This window comes from Quercus lobata, chromosome 9 (genome assembly GCF_001633185.2).
Source record: "Quercus lobata isolate SW786 chromosome 9, ValleyOak3.0 Primary Assembly, whole genome shotgun sequence".
In the NCBI taxonomy this organism is placed as follows: domain Eukaryota; kingdom Viridiplantae; phylum Streptophyta; class Magnoliopsida; order Fagales; family Fagaceae; genus Quercus; species Quercus lobata.
Genome location: NC_044912.1, coordinates 14,890,434 through 14,913,861, shown reverse-complemented (window position 1 = coordinate 14,913,861; position 23,428 = coordinate 14,890,434). Strand labels below are relative to the sequence as shown.

Here is a 23,428-nt window from a genome sequence, read left to right as displayed (position 1 = left end):
ATTGGGTTTTTAATGGTTTATCTATATTAATTAGACTCTTGGTCTTTTGCGCAACTTTAACTCACTTAGAACCAAAAAAGAAAACAGAAAAAAAGATAGGATATGTGGTGCAAAATTAGATAACAATTAGAATAAAGATAGGATACGTGGTGCAAAATTAGATAATAATTAGAATTTAATTTAGAATCTAATTGGGTATGCAATCCTTGGGTTTTAAATCCAATAATACACTTATCACAAAAATTACAAAATTAGATGGACACGTAGTTCAAAATTGGATTTCAATTTAGAATCTAATTGGATTTAGAATTTTTGATTTTTACACTTAATAATTTACTTGACAAAAAAATTAAAAATTAAATGGGACATAAGGCACATAATTGGACTCTAATTGAAATTCAATTTATATTCTAATTTGATTTTTTCTAAGTTTTGGCTTTACACACACACACACTTACTTTTTTATTTGTTTAATAAATTTGATAGTTACAATAGAGGAGGGAGAATTTATAACCTAGATGTATCAATTGGAAATACCATGATGTACTAGTTAAGTTACAAAAATCTTGATCATCCTGAATAAGTAAAATTTAATATTTAAAATAAAGTCCTTACTCTTTGAAATGATTATAGACATAATGTTAATACAAATTTAAACTCATTTTTTACTTTATTTGAAAAGTGGATGTCCATTTTTTCTTTTACTTGTTTTGATACATTTTAAGTGTTGGGGGATTCGAACCTTAGACATTTTTATTGAAAACTCCAAGAAATGCTATTTGAGGATAATTTAAACTTTAAAACTTGTAAATCATAGCCCATAAGGAAAAAAAAAAAAAAAACTCTTTGGCATTTGCATTAATTTTTTAAGTAACTTATAGCTTCATACTAAAAGCCATATCATTCTTATAGAATTGTATTTTTTTATTTAAAAAAAAAAAAAAACCTTATACAAAGTATGTTGTTTTTAAATGTGTTTTATCAACAAAGACTGAAATCTTAAACTATTGCCTTAAGCAGCACAATTCAATGGATTTGGTCATAAGATTTATTTATTTTTTTTGTGTGAGGGGAGGAGAGAGGAGGGAGGGTTGAAATGAAAATTTGATTTGATTATTTAGCCGGACTATTGTGGATGAACTAATAAATTGCTTGAATCATTAATCATCATTTGACTCTCTTTTTTTGGCTAAGTTATTTTGAGTTTATCCTCACACAAATTGATACGTGTTATAAATAGTGTATATAATAATACCCATACACATATAGTGTGACGGCACTAGGATTGTAGTTCAAGGGATGAGATTAAGAGGCAACACTAAACATTCTATTTCTCTATATATTCTTCAATTTCTTTTTGATAATTTATTTATTTTTTGGGAATTTTTTTGGTAAATTATAAAATGCGCAATCTTATCTCTTTCTACAGTTATTTGAAATATTAGAAATAGAATTGTGCTATTTTAAAAGAATAAAATAAAAATAGTGTTGTGGTATAAAGAAAAAAAAAAGATTCCTCTTTTTCTTGACCATAAGCAATTTACCTAGTCATGCACTACGGACCATGTTTTTACTTTTTAGTTTTTAGAGCCCAAAAAAAAAAAGAAAAAAAGAAAAAGAAAAATAAGGAAAGATTGAAAAAAAGGAACAAAACTTTTTTTTTTTTGGGTATGTACTATGTAGTCTAAATCTCAAAATATATATACAAATAGAACAAAACTTTGAGCTTTGTTTTTCGATGGATAATAGGATTAGACAAGGTGACTTGCAACCTAAGTAATAGTCACCTCTGCATTAATTAAGTGTTCTCACCTAACACAAGTCGCAATTAATATTAAATGACCAGCATGAACAATACTATACACACCCAAAAGTCCATTTTCATCGTCAAAATGAGAGAGGAGATGCCTAATGAGACAAACATCTTCTAACATCTAGCATCACTACCTACTATCAAGGGTATGGACTGTGTGTATAAATAGGACTTTCTCTCACACTTAGAGGAGGTTGGAAAACTTTAGGAATGAGAGTGTAAGAACTTGTAGAGAGTGATTGCATATGCCCGAGGGTGCTAGTAACCTCAACAAGAAAGTATTTTGTATCAATTAATCAGGAAAGTGTTCATTCAGACTCGGATTAATTTACTTGTTTAGTTCTCCCACTATAAATTACCCTTTTGTTTTAAATTAATTGTGATGACTAGAGCCTTAAAATATGTATTCGGGCTTTATTTAAGGAGTTTTTGACCCCACAAATAGTAATAGTAACAACAAAATGAAATATATAATTAACCTGAACATATTAATTATTTCTTTATTTTCCGTTAACAGGGATGGGACAAACGAAATATTTTGTGGGTCCAAGGATCTCTATAATTCTCTATTCTTTTTTCTTTTCTTTTTCATTTTTTTTTTAAAATTTCTGAATATAAAACTCTATCCATTTAAAAATGTATAAGGAGAGATTATTTGACCTCAACAACCAGAAAGTTTTTCAAACCGGTAATTGTCAATTTCTCCAACCCACAGAATTAGAAAGGAAAGAAAGATAAAAGGTACAAGTTTTCCAACCAAACCAGACAACCACCAAACTAAAGATCACACTAGAGCTTTTTGTGCAATCAAATATATCAATTAATTCTGTGTCCCAATTTTCCTTTACAACGCCAGTACTCTTTAACATTAACAACGCTGTTAAAAGAGTACCACCCAAATCAACATTTGAAACAAAATAAAAACTAATGCATACACTACTTTGCTTCAAATGCAAATAATTCTAAACTAAAAAAAAAAATTAAAAAAAAAATGAAGTACGAACTGAACTACTATACTTCCTGTTAGTGCTTCCTAAACTTTTTTGTACCTTTCTCTAAATTCACTTGGGCATATTAACACAGAGTCCACACATAAACCTCCTTTGATGTGTGTGCAATCAATTTGGATCATTGAAAACTTGATCTTTGTGGGAATGCTATGATTCTCAATCACAAAATCACCCACATGGTAATGAACCCAACTGCCTGGATCACATAAATAACATTCAGAAATTGCAGGCTGACCATTTGATACTGATAACTGGAACCGAACAGGTTTAATGTCCCAACCATGAACTTGGTCAAGGTTACAGACCCTTCGACCAAATCTTTTAGAGGCTTTGCCTAGCTGAAGCCGAAAGAATAGGCTATAGGTCCCAGGTGGAAATTCCAGCTCTAATTCTCCAAGTATCTCAACCCACCAAATTTGATGAAGATATGCAACTGTTTGAAACCTACACACAAAGAAAATAATGAAGTGGTCCAATCAATAATTGGAAGTATTTTAATTTTTCTAGTGTTCAATATAATAAATTATCATTTGTGTTATATTCTTCTTTAAATTATGATGTTGATAGGTTTATCACAAGAAAAGTTAGTGGAAACTTTGTTTTTATTAATAAAAGTCATTAGGAATCTATGAGAAATTATTAGATCTATTGAAAAGATTGTTGAAGTGGTTATTTTAACTAATAAAACGTTGTTATTTATGCAAATATGACACCATCTAGTGGTTTTTTTAAAAAATTTGTTTAAAATTTTTAATTCTTATGTTGATTAGGAATCCAACTTACACATTTGCATAAGTAACATTATTTTATTATTTGGGAGGACCACTTCAGCCGTCCTACCGGTGAATCTAATAATTGGGAAATATGATATACAAGATTGCAAGAGAAAGTGACAACAAACAAGATCCAATATTATATACCATGTTTCCCATTTAGCATTAAAAATTTAAAATGCAGTTTGAGACGGCATTGAAATTGAAACAATCCTAATTTATAAAATAGGGGAAAATATGGTTCATGGATTAAGCTTGGAATGCTTCAAGCTGTTGGAAGATATGCTCTATAAAATGTTTGTTAAAATCAAACATTTCACTGAAGGAAGAAACTTCTTAAGGAAAGCAAAACTAGGAAGCAATTAATTAACATGTTATGTTCAGTCAACTTCATTGGCATTTATAAAACTGAAAGGAAAATAATTTAATCTATTCCACATGGATCACACCAAGATAAAAGGAAAAAAAAAAGGAATATAATAATAGATTAATATTTTTGTTTTGGTTCATCTTTATGGTCGATCAATATGTTGTCATACTCAAGACTAGAAGATTAATACGGGAAAAGAATACTTTGGTCACAAGGCAAGCTATCGTTTAACCAAATAAAATAAAATCTATTTTTATATATAGTTTGATTGTAAAATGTTGTGATAAGAAACCCACATTGATCAAGTCTTTGTGAGTCATTATTCTAGAGTGCAAATTAAACGCTAGCTTGCACTCTTTTTCTTATAGAATACTTTTGTTTATATTTAAGTCATGACAATGGATTCTCAAAAAAAAAAAAAAAAAAGTCATGACAATGGTAAGGGCTAGGGAAATTATATTAAAAAATGTTACTAGACTTTGAAAAAGTAGTGCTTTCTATTTTCCCACCCTGGTCTAACGAGAGGATAGTGTGATATATATAATAAGGGGATAAATTTCATTATTGTACTGTCAAATAGGAAAACAATCCAATTGATTACAATGGAATTTGAAAAAGTAATATATCATCATGAGAAAATATCAAATAAAGCAAGAACTTTTTTTGACTTTTTAATGTTTGAATTTACTTTTCTCCTGGACACGCAGTATCTTTTGGTTTCTTTTGCACAGGCATCAATTATATTTTAGGGGATGTTTGATTGTGTTATTTAAACAACAATTTCCGTTATTTAAATAATACAACACTTATTTTTACAGTACTTAAATAATATTACTAGAATAACATTACCAAACGAACCTTTAAATTTCAATGACTTTCAGGATATATATATATTTATATAAATGATATTCTCTTTTCTTTTGCGTGTGAGTTTTTATTTTTTAATAAAAAATCATATCCATCTTGAAACCAACGGTACCAAAAAAAAAAACCGGTCTATCTCGGCGCTTCAAACATCAGAATTGCAATTCTGACATTTGCTTTATGATCGCCTTGGGCTCTTTCGAGATAAATTTGCGAAAGCTTTTAATTGTAATAATAATTTTAAATCGAAGTTCTGAACATGATTACTAGATCATCTTGTAAAACAATCGTATTTGGAAACAGAACAAAAAGTAAAAAAAAAAAAAAACATATATACGTAATTAAAAAAACTTGAATTTCTATGAAATTGATATTCCAATATATATATATAAGCAAGAAGGGATCAATAATTTCCACAGAAACCCAAGTCGTATCCAACGAAAACAATCTCATAGAATTGAATATTTCACCTGGATTCTTCAGTTGGAATATAATTCCAGTATCTTCGATCATCTATCCCCGTTATCCTCAAGGCCTTTGAAGAAATTGAGATAGAAACCTTACCACTCCTCTTGTCCAGCCAAACTTCCTACAGTTAAAAAAAGAAAAAAGAAGAAGATTATTTTGAACTCATTGTTAATATATATATATATATATATATAAAGTAGAAGGAGAAGCTATTGCTAATCTTTCCCACATAAGGAAAGTTGTTACAATCTTCTCGGCAAAATAAATTTGTTGGTCCTAGAATGGATCACTTAGCTGGTACAAAATTTGCTCTTAAACTAAAGTCGAGGGACCAACAATATATTTTTTTGACCTAATTTTTTCATCTTATAGAGAGAATAAGTTGCTAGAATTTGTGACATTATAATGAAGAAACTAGGAAGCTCTCAAGGTTTAGGGAATGAATGTTTGTAAGTAGATCGATGACTGAAAATGAAAACACACTATGTCTATCTACTGAAATCGATCTATGTCATCGACTCATTGTTAAGCACTTTGTTACTCATCTACCAGTCTACCACCAATCATCAACAAAGGAGAGAGAGAGAGAGATGTACCTTAGTGTCATTATCAAATCGATTGGGTCGACACAGTCTTGCATAAATTTCTTTCTCGGCCAAGTTCTCAGGGCTTTCATGAAGAATTTTTCTAACAAGAAACTTATAATTTGAAGGCAACTTTGATTCCCACACAAAATCAGCCCAAGAAGCGCCATGAAAAGCACGGTTCAATCTTGCCAATTTACAGATCTCCGGTGGATCCAAGTACATAAGAATGGATGAGATACAATTCTCTGGCAAGTCACCAAGACTAGGTTTCGATGGAAGAGAGCCTCCATCATTACTCTCTGCTCCAAGACCAGAGAAAGCAGCCCCCATAAACAATAACAAAGACTTTCAAGAAAAGAAAAGAAAAAACCCAAAGTTTATTGAAAAAAGAGGTTCAAAGGTAGAGAAGGAGGTGATAGATTAGTAGATGAGAAAAAGGGTTTGAGAGAGATGATGATCGATGCTGCCATTTTCTTGTGTATAGAGGCAGAGTTCTTGGGCATGTGGCATAACTCATAAGAAAAGAAAGAGAGAGAGAGAGAGAGAGAGAGAGAGAGAGAGAGAAAGAGAGAGAGACAAAGCCCAATTGCCCAAAGGGTCAAAGAATAGAAAAAAAAAAAAAAAAAAAGGACAATTAAAAGTAAAGCTTTCTAAAAGGAACGTGTATATGAGTGTGCATGGAATATGTTTCTGTGGGAATAATGATATGTTATTCTCACACGTTTAAGGGGAGTGTGGAAAAATAGTGGCCAAGCAATAATTCATGGAAGAATGGAACAAGTTCGTAGCTTTATGGAGCCTTAAATAGTAGTATGGATCTGTGGATTTGGTATGGCTTGTATTGGTTTTAAATGTGGATAAAAAATTGAGGGGTAAGAGAGTGAGGTTGTATTGTTATTATTTTTTAATAATTTAAAAGTTGAGAGAGAGGAGAAACTTAAACTATGGGAATTTTTGTTAAAAATTCCAAGAAGTGAAAATTGAGATATACAAACAAATAAGTTAATTAATAAACTATCAAAACAGGCCAACAAAGACGAACATAGTTTTAGTGAGCAATGAACTTGCATTGAATTTCAACTCTTTTATGTGTAACTTAAGAGATTATTTGTATATACTTTTAATCACATGACATAACTTATTATTATGTGACTTGTTTAAATAATTTAATGAATCGTGTTATTTAATTCATATGTATGATCTTATGAACTGCCACTTAATGAATTTAAGGAAATATTTCCAAATTAATTTGAAGGAAAACTTTATCTTTTGTGTTTTGTTATTATGAAATCTTCTATCAATATAATGAAAAAATTAATATATATATATATATATATAATATTATACAAAACACAAATATTATACGAGGAATAAACTTCATCATGGTAACTATAGATGAACTCGCCAATAGCTCTATGAACATTCAACAAATGTAATTAGGACAATAAACCAAGTTTAGTTAAGTATTAAAAGTTTAAAATTGGTTCATATTTAATTTTATTTCAAACACATGTTGAGCTTGACTCATTGCCAAGTGAGAGTACATGCATGTTCAAGTTTGGTTCAATTTCTTATTAAGCAAGCTCAAGTTTGTCTACAATTACTTTGTTAACTTATACATACTTTATCCATATATGGTAAACCATCACAACTACAATCTTTTATTTATTCCCAAACCTATGCTACTAATTAATAACTAAATTGTAGTTGAAGTTTTATAATTTTAGTTAATTAGATATAATAGTTTTCGTTATGAAATTATTAAAAATGGATTCATTTACCAACCTTATATTGTTAAAAAATATATAGCATTTTTCCTAGGATATAGGTGATCTATATTATCCATAAATTACAATAATGATGTGATATCTTAAAAACTTATTTACAAACACACACTATTCAATCTCAAATTCATATAAATATTTTTGATATATGTATAAATATAAATATTATATATATTTAAGTCAAGTCTCATGCTTACTAGTTTGTTTGAGCACACAGTTATATTTGAGCTTAAATCTAGATTTGAGCTTGACTCTTGTTTGCGAAATAGACTAGTCTAAACAATTTGCTTTTTTATTACGTACTTCATTGATTCCCGCTTCTTTTCACATTATTTTTCTCTTCTTTTGTTTTTGTTTTTTGGTTAAAGTATAGATCCTTTTATGCTTATTGCTCCTTCTCATAGTTTTGTCTTTAGACAATATACAATGTGCTATGGAAAGATACGCTTGTCGGCAAGAAGATCAAATAGCACTGAAAGGTAAAAATAAAAAAAATGAACAAACCGTTAATTGCGATGCATGAAATTTGATGATGTTCTCTAATAGGGGGATCGACGGCATTGAGATAATGATGACCTACACTTTCCATGTTCAGTTTCCCACGTGATGCACTAATGGAAAATTTTCTCAAATCCCTTTGGGAAAAAAAAATCTCAAATCTATTTTTCTAATCTTTAGTGATTTACTTCTCAAAAATAATTTTAGAAATTTTATAATGGTGATATCTTGGATTCAATTCCCACTTTCAATTTAATGTAATAAAAAAAAACTTGAGATATTTTGCAACTTTTTATGTTTGAATCCAAATTTGATAAAGATGAGGTGTAAAATTCATGTTTTATAATACTATCCAATGATAGATTGTCACATTAACTTTTTACTTAAAAATTAATATATTCTACCACACGTAATAACATCTTAATAAACTTACAGTTAAGTTGGATTTTTAAATGAATATTAAAATTAATTGAGTGTGGTTGAACTTATTTTTTAATATGTGATATAATTATGTGGTATGTTGGAATTGAAGGGGTAAAACTTGTGTTTTACACTACATTCTTATTGAATTTAATATTTTTTTTGTTTACACATCATAAAATGCATAAAATATTGTCTAATTTATGTACTAATGTATATTACATATAATACTTATATAAAAAATTGTGTGTGTATTGTTGAATATACATGTGTAAATGAAGTCTCACATTAAATAAAAATTAAAAGAGAGAGTAACTAATCCTTTTTTTTAGCTTTAGCTTGATGAGTTAATAAATTTTACTAAAATTACAACTCTAATTTTTCTTAAATTCAATACCTCAAAGTTCATATTAGAAATCTTTTCATCGGACTAGTGTGAGTTTGGATTTTTTTTTTTTTTGGGGTCTTTTTTAGTTAGTTAGTTTATTTGTTTTTATATATTCTTTTAAATTAATTAACTTTTTTAGAATTGAATTTTATAAAACAACTTGGATTCCTTTGACGATAGTTAATCTTGACTGCACATGTTTCATTATGACTGTATTGTATTAATTACATATATGCACAAGAGAGTATCTAACTAACAAATATATATATAGAGTAGATAAACAGCTAACGAAATAGAAAAAGAAGCAAAGAATTTAGAGGATTATTGAAACTTTCAAACGGGTGTCGTTTGCGTTAAAAGTGTCAGCAATGCTTAACATTAAACCAAATCTTGGAAATAATTTTTTCTTTTTCTTTTACCCAAAGAAGAATTATCCGCCCGGAGAGTTGGTTGCACAAAAACATAATTCTTTTTGCCCACTTGATTTATTATTGTACCACAATAAATAATTTGCTTACCTAAAGTTAGGGACATGTTGGTCCCTACTCCCTCGTGTTTTGTGCCACACACTTTCAAGATCTAGATTTGTCTCCTAGCTATGCACAAGCATAAAGCAACATTCTAAAAAAAAAAAAAAACCATTGATTAATGTAAATGTGTATGTTTTTTTATTTTGAAGAGAATGTAAATGTGTGTGACTTACCCAAAAAAGATGTATATATATACATATATAAATGTGTGTGTGTTTTTGTTTTGTTTGAGAAATGTAAGTGTGTGTTTGAGAAGGTTTAAAATCCAAATTATTTGGTTGATTAATTATAAATTTCTAAAGTCTCACTTTTGTTTTTTTTAAGTACAGTATATTCAAACATCACTTATCGCAAAAGAGTTTTTTTTTTTAATTTTTTTTTTTAAATTTTTTTAATTTTTAGTGATAAAACGTCAGAATTTTATTCAACCATAAAAAGTATACAATTGGAGCAACCAGCACAAGCTAGAGGAAACATTCCAACCGAAACCAACAATAGAGACAGCATACAAATGAATCTTAATTAAGCACGTCCCATATATTTTTTAAAAGAATCATAAAATATAAGCCATTCCAAACATTAATATATTAAAATGAAAAAAAGATTTTTCTTCAAAATATACAAATAAATGAGAATCTCTGAAACCACTAGTTCACGTGAATCATGTCTAGTTTAGAACAATCTAGTTGATGTGCAGTTGAGTCAGCAGCACGCGCGCCTACATACAGACCACAAGTTTGTGACACAGACAGAGACAGAAATTGATCAAATTCATTATTGAACATGGTTGATTAGATTTAGACCCAAAATCCCTTTCTTTAAATAAATTAAAAAAAAAAAAAACCCTAAAATTCCACTTGTTTAATTTAGAAAGTGTTTGGATATCGTTTATTTTGCTGAAAACTGAAAATATTGTAGCAAAATAATTTTAAATGTGTGAATAGTGCCGTGAGACTCATTTTTAATGAAAGTTTTGTTGAAAAAAGAGATTTATGGATCTGTGAACAGTGCATGAGACCTATTGGAAAAGCTGAAAAGCTGAAACTGCTTCTCAAAAAAAAAAAAAAAAGGTGAAACGCTGGATGCAGACGCTATCCAAACATTAACTTAGTATGCGTTTGGATACACGTCTGCGGCAGACATCTGCGTTTCATGTTTTTTTTTTTTGTGTGGGGAAAAGCACTTTTCTGGGGTTGTTTTCAGTTTTCAATGAGTCCCGTGTACTGTTTACGAAACCCACAAACTTTTTTATTTTGCAATTTTTTCATTAAAAATGGGTTTCACGATACTATTCACATATTTAAAAATTATTTTGTTACAGTGTTTTCAGTTTTCAACAAAATAAAATGTATCCAAATGGACCCTTAATATTATTATTGTTATTGATTAGACCAAAGATGCTCAATATAAGCATTACCTCACGGTGACTTTCCAAGTGTAAAAGGTTCTGCATGCAATTGTTGATGTGATAAGTAGCAATTATACCCTAAATGAATATGTCCGTTTGGTACATGTGTTTAAATAACAATTTTTAATATTTAAACACTGAAAACTGTTATTCAAAAAAAAAAAAAAAAAAGCTTTGCCATATAAAAAAATAGTTAGTTTTTCCTTCCACATTTCTAGATCATCCAAGATTTCCAAAAACCCATTGTCTTCAAGGTAGAAATGCCCACAAACAATTGTTACTGCTATTAACTCTAGTTCCTATTTCCCCACTTTTCTTTTAGTTTTTCTAATATTATAAACATTTTTCCACTTTTCTAATTTATTTTTTGAGAAAAAATTATTATTTTTCTTTATTGTGTGTACATTGTTTAATTCGGCTGTGTGCCTTCTTGCCAGCCAACCCCACCCAAAGTCCAATCATTATTCATTTGTTCTGAAAAATTTGAATATATCAGGTATATTTTGGTGAGCGAAAGATATGAGCAAAGATTTGCTGTAAACTAAGTTGCAGTAACTCCTGTAAAATGCACACATGTCAAGTGGTCATTTGGTAAAAAATTTAATCTTGACAAGAAATTTTTTATTTAAAATATAAACTTTGACAGGTGTCTATTTAAGGCATTGATATGTGTGAATTTTTGTAGGAGTTGCTTCAACTTAATTTGATAGGTAATTATCACTATGCACCCTTGGTGCGATGGTTACTCCACAAGTATAACTACTTGTGGGGTGTGGGGGCAAGGATCGGGGTACAAGTCTCTAAGAAGGAGTTTCATACACATATATACTCAGATTAGGCTAAAGTAGAAATTTTATCATGTATCGAGAAATAATTTTTTGATAGGTAATTAATTACAATACAATTAGCGATAGGTAATTAATTTTGAAACCAACTTTCCAAATTTTCTTTCTTAAAGTTTCATTGGTGGCCTAAGAATCCACTAGTTTCTGAAACATAAGTTGTGAAACTTAATTTGTTGGGTTCGATTCTTTCTAGAATTCTATGTGAAGCCTAGCATATGATTCTCATACACTTGTCCCTACCTTTTGTGGAATATTTTCGAAATTGATGATCACATTAATTAATTTTAATTGATAGATCAAATATGGGGAAAAAAAACTGTAATAAAAAAGGCTATTTGAGTGGAAAATGAAATTCAACAAATCAAATTGTGTATACTTAGTTAAGGCCTGCAGATCACATGGATATTAAATAAATGGTAAAGGTCACAACCTTCCCAGCATTTGGATTATGTACTATTTAGTAATCTAAGAGGCAAGTTTCATCCCAAATACTAGAAAAAAAAAATTCTTATAAGTTGTTCTTAGTTAATTTTATTAATTTATTATGAAAAATGCTATATTTACAATATTTTCACAATAAATTTTAAGTGGCAAGTTACCATTAATTGTTACTGGAAGGCAAAAAAATAATTTTAGTAATAAATTAAAATTAAAATTAATAATAATTTACCACTTATAATTTATTGAAAAAATATTATAAACGTAATATTTTTTATTTATTAAAGGATGTGACAGTTTGGGAATAAGCATCAAATGGTTTATCCCAAGTCAATGAGCACTAGGAAAATGGAGGAGGAAGAAAAAACAAAGTATCAGTAGGGCCTACAATCAGCCAAAGCCAGTAGAATTCTCATAGCATAGAGGAACTATAAATGTCGAGCAACCCAATAAAACAAGCATTAGAAATTTAGAATAGTGTATTACATACTCGTCAAGTGGGTTGGAGTAGAGTTGCTGTGAAGTAAGTACTTGGGTTCATCCACCTTAATATGTTACTCGCTCTGAGAAATCTTACAAATGTATGTTATTTACATTTTGGCTGCAGCAAAGCTTAAATTCATCTTCATGGAAAGGTAGTTGGAAAGAAAGAAAAGCTGTTGAATATGCATGGCCGGTTATTTTTGGTACTCAATAAAGTTATCCCCTCGAATGAACTATTTCTTCCAATATATTTTTGGGTTTTTTTTTCACAAGAAGTTGAAGCCCATCTTAGAATAGAGTTCAAGTTTTAATATACATAAATGTTAGTAAAAAGAAAAAAAAATTATATATATATATATATATATTTTTTTTTTTTTTCTTCTCCAAGGATGGATACAATTTTTTTTTATGCTTCTACTTTTTGAATGTAATGCGATAGCCATAAAATTATGGAGCAGCACAAATTTCACTATCCATACTATGCCAATTGCCAAGTACAACAAATTTGGTCATCTTCATAAATCTAATTATTATAACTTTTATTTATTTTTTTAAATTGGTGAATTAAGCAAGCACTTAATAAGTTTTGAATAGTTAACCTCACCCTCTATTCTTGCAATAGAAGGAAGTTAAAACACAATATTGCCCATGACTTTTCATTCTATAAGTTAAGATGTTGATTGTTGAGTAGGATAGTTAACTCGTACTACATAGTCTATATTTTTGCTTATTGTATTGCCCTAATTGCAATCTACAGCCACTATATATATAATGGAGCCAATAATATAGGTTCAAATCTTATTGCTTACACAAACACATAATTTATAATAGCTGCTCGAATTCATAATAAGGAGCCAAAAAGTCTTCTCCCCTCACCTCTACCCAAGAAAAGAACAAATAAAAAAGGGGGAATGGATTATGATTTGAAGGATGGCCCTTCAGCTAGAATGAGCTTCTGCATTGTCCTATGGCCAACTCATTTATTTCTATCAACAAAATGAACAAACTTTTACAATATATAATTCTTTATAGATAATATTTTTTGGAAAAGATTTTGTGCTCTCTTTGAAGAAATCACTAACCTGTATGTAACTTCTTTGTTCAACTTAAATTTGATTAGCTAAAATAAAAAGACCCTGTCTACACAAACTTATTGGGACCAGTAATTGTAACTCCTCCCATGCCAACCTTCCCAGGTCAAGACAAATCCAACTCCCGCTTGCAGAGGCAGCAATTCTGTGAGAGAGAGATAGAGGAAGTACACCATTTGAAAGTAACATAGATACTTCTAAGATAGCGAATGATATTCGATAAGAATTATTACTAAAAATTATATGAGGGTCATTGTAAACTCAGTGATAATAATGTAAGCAAGGACTGGTCTAAGTATAAATAGACATCAAAACAAAATGAAAAATGACTTACCTTATTATTTCTTAACCATTTTTTAATGCAAAGGTCATGTTATTGGTGTCTGCAGGGCAAAGTGATCAGCATATCCCCATTATTGTACTCCATTTTACATATTGGGCACCAAAACATGGACACGTCAGAAGCTTTGTTACAAAATATCATCAATTTTGAAGGAAAAAAAGAAGAAGAAAAAAAAAGGAAGAGTGTGGAATAATTTGAAACTATTAGCACTTAGCAGTTAATTCAGTTTTCAGGAAAACCATTACTAATCTGCTAGCCATCATAAGAATGACTTGCACATCACCATAAAAGTATTAATTTTGTTCCTATTAACTGTAGTGACTCATGCTGAATGATGTGAATACTTGAATAACTAAATTCAAAAAAGAAAAATTAAAGTATTATCACTTCATAGAGTTATGTGAATTTCCAAATTAAAACCTGAAGTCATTAAGTGATTGCTGTTTTACTATTTTTTCTAGCAAGCCAAGTTTGTAATCATGCCAAAGAATTCTGCTTTTCATAGTATGACTAATGGTAACAGGTTCAAGGTTATGCACGCAAAGTGAGCATGCAATAAGCAAGCATGTTCACTTGAAACAAGCTTGCAACTTAAGGTGTATACTGGTGGAGAGTGCACATTTTCTAGTTATATGCACAACACTATGTGACAGAAAACTAAAGCTTATATAACTCTGACTCTTCATCCTTGTATATAGATTTTCCTTTTCCCTTTAATGACACTGGTTTGTATTTGTGAGATGGCAACCTGGAAAGGAGCTTTTCAGACAGCTCTTTGCTTACACTCCCATTAGTCTCTTGAAATCTTATCAATTGCTGAAACAAGATGACAAGCACAAAGTTACATCAATAACATGAGAAAAATTGGAATAGCATTAATTTGAATTGGAATGAAGTCCCTTGGAATCCTTTATAGTATTTCAACACATGCATCTTAGATGCATATCCAGATAGTTTAGTACTTCTAGGGCCCAAAAATGTTTTATCAGGCTGAGCAGGAAATTTGAGACATATTTCTTCAACAGTTTCACTGATGAAATTAAGTGCATCATACAACAAAGTTTGCATTGAGGAGGCCAAAATTTCTTGGTTTGTCATGAACAGGTTCTACAGAAGAAATATTAATAAACTCAGACCACACCATACAAAAGGCTGTAGTCTCCATTGGTGAACCTACCTCATAACTCATTCGATCTGGATTGATACTACCTTGATATTCAGCCTGCATTAGTGCACAGAAACTAAGTTTTGTTGTTTTAGATAAAACCAAGTATCTTATGAATCAGAAAATCATAAGCTCAATACACAATAATTTTTTTGGTAAGGTGTAAAAGGTAGCATACATAATTTGATCCAAAAGGATTGTTTCTGTAACTAACGTTCTTGTTCCCTGCAGATTAATAGGATTACTTTCAGTATAAGCAATCTAGACACAAGCTATATGAAATGTATAAATATAAGGACTTCACAATCCCGAAAAATTTACATAAATCTCATGTTACAAACTTCAACATAGAAAGGCATACTAAGCTTTAGAAGTACAGTAAAAAAGACTGAAGAAGGGCTAGGGAAAACTTGAATCAGATTGTCATTATAAAGAAAACCAACGCAATTGCCATGGAAAAAAAAACTTCAAAAATCAAATTCCACATCCAACTAAAATTCATCACATAGGAAATTTGTGCTAGGGTAGATGTTGAAAAAGTTTTAAGAAACTCAAACCGATCAAAGGTCACAAGCTTATAATCACTGCCGATCAAGAATTCACTATAAAACCAGATAATTGAGTCTATACATAGCATTCTCAATATTATCAAAATTCTGACTCGGAAGTGTCAGCAAGTAAGTCTCCCAAGTCTGGGAACTATGTTGCCTTAATATGACTGAAATCCTTTGATGATACTTTTTTTTTGAAAAAAAGGAAAAGAAAAAGAAACTGTTCAGTCTCCGTTAGGTAGATAGGATTTCATTTACAGAGCTACACATTAAATTTAATTGATGAAAGTAATTCAAGGAAGGTTGTAATTGACAATGTTCTGAATAAAACATTCAGGGCAAATGCATATTTAGAAGCCAATATTTGATGAGATCATTGGTCATCAGTTAAGATGGACATGTGATACCTGATGGCATGAAAGGCATCAACCTCCAACAACATAAAAGATGTCAAAAAACTAAATAAAAACTGATGTTCCACAAGTAAAGATAAATTCATTTAATCTAGACCTGATGTATATTCGAAACGATATCAATGCCAAATGCAGCATGGCTTACAAGCTAGTGAATGACACGAAGTCGTTTAGACATGGAACCAGTAGAAAAATTGACATAGCAATACATGGTTCAGTAACTGATCCACAAAATGATAGGATAGGATGAGGTTTAGGAGATAACATAACAGATATTTATCCAAAAAGAAAAGACAAGGATCAGAGATGAAGAGAACACAACAGATATGGTCTTCTTGTCAAATCAAGCATGGTAAATAATACCAGTGTGATATTCATATAAGTGCCAAGGAATAGTAGAATGATATGAATGCCAACACATAAATTGATGCAACCTCCCTTTGTGCATGAAAATTACAAAATTAATCTGAAAGTTCTGAAGAAAAATTCCAAGAGAATTACATGAATTCTTACCAGCTGCAGTTCCAAAGTTCATATTCTCCAAGGATCTGGATAGAGCTTCATCCTCAGCTAATTGTGAGGGGTGACTTTGATAACTGTGATTATAAGTTGAATCCGATTGACCAACATTTCCCTTAAACATAATCAAACAAGCATTAGCAGAATTTATTTTAACAGTAAACTTTATGAACAAGATTGTCTATTGTTTATTTTATTACGTAAAGAAACTAAATTAAATTCTTAGTTACCCACTTTTCATCAAGCTCTCCACCAAAAATTCCATAATACAATTCCCAGACAATGGGTGGGTATTCATCCATCCGACTGGAATTTGGTTGACTGTTTGCCATTTTATCTAAGTGTTTCATACAGGGCAGTAGAAGTCAGTTTCTTTTCCAAATTGAAGGGCCCTTTACTTGCTTTCCTTTCATCCATCCGACTGGAATTTGGTTGACTGTTTGCCATCTTATCTAAGTGTTTCATACAGGGCAGTAGAAATCATTTTGGTTCTTACATTTTGATAGCAGTCAATTTGGTTCATGTTATTTTCAACTTGCAGTCAATTTGGTCCCTACTGTTAACTCGCTAACGGAAAATGCTTACGTGAAAATTGATTATAAGTTGAAAATAATATGGACCAAATTGATTGTTACCAAAATATAAGAATTATTCCAGCAATCTATTTGCTGGTGTTTTTCCCCCAAATGAGTTGTCAAGCTCATTCTTTACTTGTACAAGTATTAATATATTAAATTATTAATACAATTTCTATATTTTTATCTTAAAAAAGTGTATGTACTAAATTAATTGTGAACCCAAAATGTAACAATCATAAATAAGAGAGTACCTGTGAGGATGCTCTTAGTTTCCAGGTAAGAGCCATACCGGAGTGAAGATTTTGGTTGGACATGTAGCTTTCTTGACCTTTTGATAATTGTGTTCGAGTTTCAGTTGATTGTAATTTGTAAAGGACAAAAAGCATTCTTCCATCCCAATCATGTTTTGGGTTTTTTCTTATGTCTTTTTTTTTTTTTTTTTTTGGGCCAGAGCAGTTTTTTCTTTATCAATGAATCAATTATGAAATTATGCATACTCGAAACGGAACTCACCTTGAAATTGTATGAAAATGCGATGATGGTGTCTGATTCAACTCATACCTATTTGGGGAAGAGTATCAACATCACGTGACCAAATAAAAAAGAATGCACTTCATCACCATGATTAGCCATTGAAGTTTGAGAACTGAGCACTGTTTTTTTTTTTTTTTGGGTGAAATACTTGAGTAATGTTTAGAGGTCATAGTTTGAAACCTGAGCTACGTTTAGGTTACAGGAGTAGTCTGAATACAACATGCTACTCCCTTTTCTTATATATAAATATATAATAATAGTAAATCCAATGAATTAATTGATAATTCATTTGTTTTTGGAAAATAGCAAGAGACGACTGCGTGTGTGTTTTGGGGTGTAAGTGAATGGATTGTGGAACACTTCATTCCCCTCATTAACCGAGAGGAATTTACACTTTTATTCTACATGTACATTTTTCTTTTTTTGGGAGAAAGGTTCCATTCCTTCATGTATCGTGTTCTTTGTGCGCGCGGGCACATACACACAAAAGAGTTGTAACAGTCAATACATATTAAATGTCAGTCACATTCATGATTACACACAGAAATCAGTAGCGAGAAAGGAGCTTCAAACTTTCAATTCACATCATACAGAACTCCCATAGTCCATCAATGACTGATCCAAAAGCAGATCAATCGCCCCCCACTTGCCTCTTCCATGAGTCTTCCACAATCAATTCATCAACTCCCCAGTCTTCATAACTGTTAAAATCATACAACCAGATAAAACAAAGAAGAATATATCAGACACACAACAACAAAAAACCATATTCCCAAATTTTAAAGGACATGTACACACGTAAAAAAGGAAAAAAAATAAGAGAAGGCAACTCTCACATAGAAGCACTAATGCCAAACATTTTTTCTTAGGTTATAATGTGAAGATGAAGTGTTAGAAAACAATTTTCTATGAAAACAGGGGAAAATATAAGAAACTTTGAATTAAGAACCTTACCTTCCATCTGGCAGGTAGCGGCGGATGGTGAAGGGTACTTTCCGCTGACGAAGCTCCTTCATTGCAATCTGAAATATATAAATAAGGTATCACTATTGCTTCTAATACAAACACACTGACATACCCCAAATAAGATCAAAAAAATTTAGCTATAAAAGATTTTACCATTCTTATCTTGAAACATATTAGATTACGACACACAAGGGGAACTCCACTTTATCATCCTATAAAAGTGAACCTATCACCTATTCTAGACAGACCTTTGAGGAATAAGAATGGTTGAATATTAGTAGATAATTTGAGTAACTGCAAACTCTAATGCTCTAATATAGATGCCCCGTTTTATTTGGAGATAGAAAAGAGAACTTCTCGTACACATTCTCTGACCAAAATATATTGATTTATAAAAGAACCCAAAAGTCGGCCCATAAATACAACAATGTCAACTTTGTGCATGAAAATAAAGTGAGGAGGTTGGAGATTTGATAGCATCATTCCTTGGGTTTGGCAAAGGGTATGCTGACTAATCAATGAGAAGAATAAATGGATCTGCCTTTAAAATGTCATCCAACATGGTTGTTAGAGAATCTAACCTCAAGTGGATCAGTTTCACCCTCCAACTCGACCATCACAGGTGCATTCATACTGCTCAAAAAGAAGGAGATACATTATGGAATCCACCAAACTTGATTAGTGTAAAATTTAGACAGTCAGGCCAAACAAAAAAGGAAGAAAACCTGATCTGCAGAGCACGGGTACCCAATATTCTAGCGCGCTCATATTTTGTCATATATTTAGAGGTCTTACGAGGACGTTCAACTGGTTCCGGCTCTTCTTTATCCTCACCTTCAACGAGGTCTCCAGGAACGTCTTCATTGGCATTATTCTCTAGATCCTCCTCTGCACCTTCCTGTCCATCATTCAGCCAATATATTAATCAAACTGATTTAAAAAGGTAAATATTTTCTTCAATCATATTCTTTCAGGAAGGAAATCAAATAAATGATCCTTTACCTCGATCTCAGGCTCTGGTGGCTCATCCTCATATCTGCAGCAAAAACATTTGCAAGGAACTTTTTAACAGGATTATTAAAAAAAATACAGTTCTAGAAAGATTTGAGCCACCAATGCCAAGCATAGACATATGCAAAGTTATTCAAGTTAGAATTATTGCAATGAATCAATAAGGTTTCAAGGGACAGACATTTGAGTGGTCATCTGTATCAAAACTGCTGTCATTTAAAAAAATCACAATTAATCATAAGAATCATGTTTCAACATTTCATGACCTATGTGAGAACTAAAAGTGAAACAGGGACAACTTAGGCAACTAATTAGTGAACATAAACTCATGCCATGCAGCATGTATCATTGTCATTGCTTGCAATTACATACTTTGTCAAAAAATAGCTGTGATTCTAGTGTCATTTTAAAGTTTTAGTATTAAAAAGAGAGATTGTGACAAAGAGAGCTATGTGAAAAGTTATTGCATTTTCCTTTTGAAAGCAATCAGAATGAGACTACAATTACTAAGCAATATTTGCACCCTATGAGAGAAATGGATGGCGAAAATTTGTGTGTCTTGCAATGTAGAGCCAGGATTTCACCTTCCAAAGTCCAAAGTGGGGAGGTAATGCATATATACATATAATTTTTTTTTTTTTTGGGGGGGGGGGGGGGGGGTGCATCTTCAACAAGCATAAGATTTATCAAGAATTGGAACTCGTGGACATGATAGTAATAATAAAATGTAAGACAGTATCTGGAATAAAAAAAATGAAAAAGAAGTAAGATAGTAACAGACTAAGAAGATGTGATTATAACCCCAACGGGTAGCACAAACGGCTATGGACCACGCCTTGTGAGGCAGACATCAGTAGTTCAAATATCCCCTCTACTCCCCACTTGGGGCCAAAACTCACTTATAAAAAACAATTATGATTAGATTGAAAAGATTGCCTCTTAAAAACTGCCAATGCTAGCACTGCACTCATTAGGAAGTGTCCATTCAACAGAAATATGAAGTAGCTAAAAAAGCATTGTTTTAACATAGTGAAGTCCCATGCAGGCTAAACAAAATATGTTACTGCAAGGTTTTTCCTAATTTTAGTTAGATTTCAGACAAGCATTAATTCCAGAAAAAATGATAATCACAGTCACAGACTCCAGGCTAGCAATTCAATTGGACCTATAGAATAGACACCTCCAAAAGAAGAAATCAGGCAAGTAACTTTCTAGGGCAGTACATATGGCCTCAAAAGCCCATTTAGAGCATTTGAATTGGACCTTTTATGGGTTGGTGGCAACTGAATAACTTTCATCCAACCCCTTTCTTTCAAAACTCATCGTGCCATTCCATTTTTTGACTAGCAATGGATCCTCTTGGTGTAACATTCTTAACATAATATCACATGGAAATAAACATCATTCCAAGAATACCCACACTATCTTAAACTCACCAAAAGGCACCCAAATTCCCATAACGATCAAGTTGAGGTTCTTTTGCACAAACCATACCACAATTTTTGGGTATCACAAATACCCTCAATTAAGAGGATGAGCACATTAGTTTTATCTCTAGCTCTGCAAACTTTAAGCTCCCCACAAAATTCAATAAATCAATATTGTGTCTACTCTATCCGTACCAGTGACAGTGTTTATCATTAATAATGCACATCAAACAACAACAATCAAGCCTTTTTCCAAATATTTAGGGTTAGCCGTAAATTCTCAACAGACTAACAAAATTGGGATCAGAAACATGTATTCTTTTCTGCCATTCTATATCTAGGACATCACAAGCTCAAAAACAAAGAGAGTTATTTTGGTGCTAACTTATCACATTCATCCAATCTCATGTCATATAGATGACATAATCTATTCTATAATTTCAAGGTTTAAAACTTTTAATCCAATCCTTTGACCTACAAATCACGGAAAAATTATTCAAAATACAGTTACTAATAGTTTTTATTTTTTATTTTTATTTTATATATATATATATATTTTATGAATTTATCTTTTGCTAAACCATTTATTACACACACAATCGTCTATAATACAAGACTAACAAGTGAAAATGAACAAGATCAGTCTAATTTTCACATCCAAATAAGCCCTAAGTTTGGCCGCCATTACATATGTAACTTGTAGCTTTCACAGAGCAACAGAAAGTTAAAGAGCTGCAACTGCAACACCTTCTTACCTTAATTATTAAAAACCCCTAAAAGAATGTAAATAAATAATACCAATCTGTCTAGAACCCCAAAAATAAGTAGGGAAAAAAAAGTCTACTACAGAAAATTCAATCACTAATAAATATAACGAGCACCAACCACATTCCCATCATCCAATCAATAACTCTGAAATCAGATATATCCCATACCCATCTCTCACAACACAAAGTACCCAAAAAAAAAAAAAAACCCAATCCAGAAACTTTAATATCCCCAAAAAACTATATACCATCAAAACTAAATCTGACCCAACAAACAAAACAAAAAACCCAGAAACTTACTCAATCCAAACATGTTCTATACATCATAAACGTACTAAAAGATTGTCTTAGGTTCAGTTTTCATGATACAAGGCCATGGAAAATTTTTAAGAAAGGAAAAGAAAAAAAGCATTTTGGTTTCTTTTTTCTAATTCATTGACCTAACGTAAACGTAGCTCATATAAATAGGAATCAAATGCAAAAGATGAAACGCAATATATATATATATGTGTGTGTGTGTGTGTGTGTGGTTGTGGGAAAGAGATAGAGAGAGAACCCCATGTCCAAATCATTGTAATCTTCATCGGCCATTGTTGACTGCTGAAGAAAGAGAAAGAAGAAGAAGAAGAAGCTTTTACTTTTCTATCTCTCCTCTGCTTCCTCACCAAAACCCTCAGTCAGTCGAAGAACTAGCTAGAAAGTAGAAACCCTTCTCGCCCACATATATATATATATATATATATATATATATTTAAGGATTTTACTCACGTGTCACTAATAAACCAATTTTAGAAAAAATTTATCCAGAATTAAAAAAGTTTTGACTACCTACTAATACTTTTTCAAAATTGGTTTTGTTAATATGAGCCTTAGGCACACATTAACTGAAACTTTTTTTTTTTTTTTAAGGAAAATGTTAATAAATCCCCTGCCTGTATTAATTTAGAAAATATTTTTAGAAATTTTTAATGAAAAAATAATAAAATAATTAATTTTTTTGACAATTTTTTTATTTTTATTTTTTATAAAAATGGTGTTAAAAACTTTTTTAATATAGTTTATGAACAATTATCTTAAAGCACCTGTTAACATGATTATTTTTTTAATGGAGAATGTTAAAGAATATCCTAAGAACATTTGTTAGTGGATTGTTTTAAGAAAATTTTTATGGGAAAAGAAAAATACAATTACTATTTTTACAACTTTTTCTATTTCTCATAAAAGTGGAGTTCAAAATTTCCTAAAATGATTTATTAACAATTGCCCTAAGAGCATCCGTTAACATGACAATTTTTTTATTTAAATTTTTATCAAGAAAAATATAATATTCAATAAATGTCCCCAAGTTTTTAATTCATTGTCAGTTTTAGTATATTAAGTTTAA

At 30.9% G+C, this 23,428-nt stretch overlaps 3 protein-coding genes across 3 annotated transcripts; all 3 read right to left on the bottom strand.

Annotated features, from left to right (window-relative positions):
• Positions 1-2,600: 2,600 nt before the first annotated feature.
• LOC115959476 (F-box protein PP2-A13) lies at positions 2,601-6,625 on the bottom strand. The gene is made up of 3 exons (XM_031077892.1): positions 5,895-6,625; positions 5,301-5,419; positions 2,601-3,267 (listed from the first exon to the last, which is right to left on the bottom strand). The coding sequence occupies exons 1-3, from the start codon at positions 6,213-6,215 to the stop codon at positions 2,847-2,849; spliced, it is 861 nt and encodes a 286-aa protein (XP_030933752.1). The 5' UTR covers positions 6,216-6,625; the 3' UTR covers positions 2,601-2,846.
• Positions 6,626-14,770: 8,145 nt separating this feature from the next.
• Positions 14,771-17,632, bottom strand: LOC115961280. Its single transcript, XM_031080285.1, has 5 exons — positions 17,591-17,632; positions 16,756-16,876; positions 15,457-15,503; positions 15,168-15,335; positions 14,771-14,929 (listed from the first exon to the last, which is right to left on the bottom strand). Exons 1-5 carry the CDS (start codon positions 17,624-17,626, stop codon positions 14,771-14,773), a joined length of 531 nt encoding a protein of 176 aa, XP_030936145.1. The 5' UTR covers positions 17,627-17,632.
• A 590-nt stretch (positions 17,633-18,222) lies between these two features.
• On the bottom strand, positions 18,223-22,775 carry LOC115960027 (DNA-directed RNA polymerases II, IV and V subunit 6A-like). Its single transcript, XM_031078725.1, has 6 exons — positions 22,601-22,775; positions 19,842-19,875; positions 19,565-19,737; positions 19,421-19,472; positions 18,828-18,895; positions 18,223-18,574 (listed from the first exon to the last, which is right to left on the bottom strand). Exons 1-6 carry the CDS (start codon positions 22,633-22,635, stop codon positions 18,505-18,507), a joined length of 432 nt encoding a protein of 143 aa, XP_030934585.1. The 5' UTR covers positions 22,636-22,775; the 3' UTR covers positions 18,223-18,504.
• Positions 22,776-23,428: the final 653 nt, after the last annotated feature.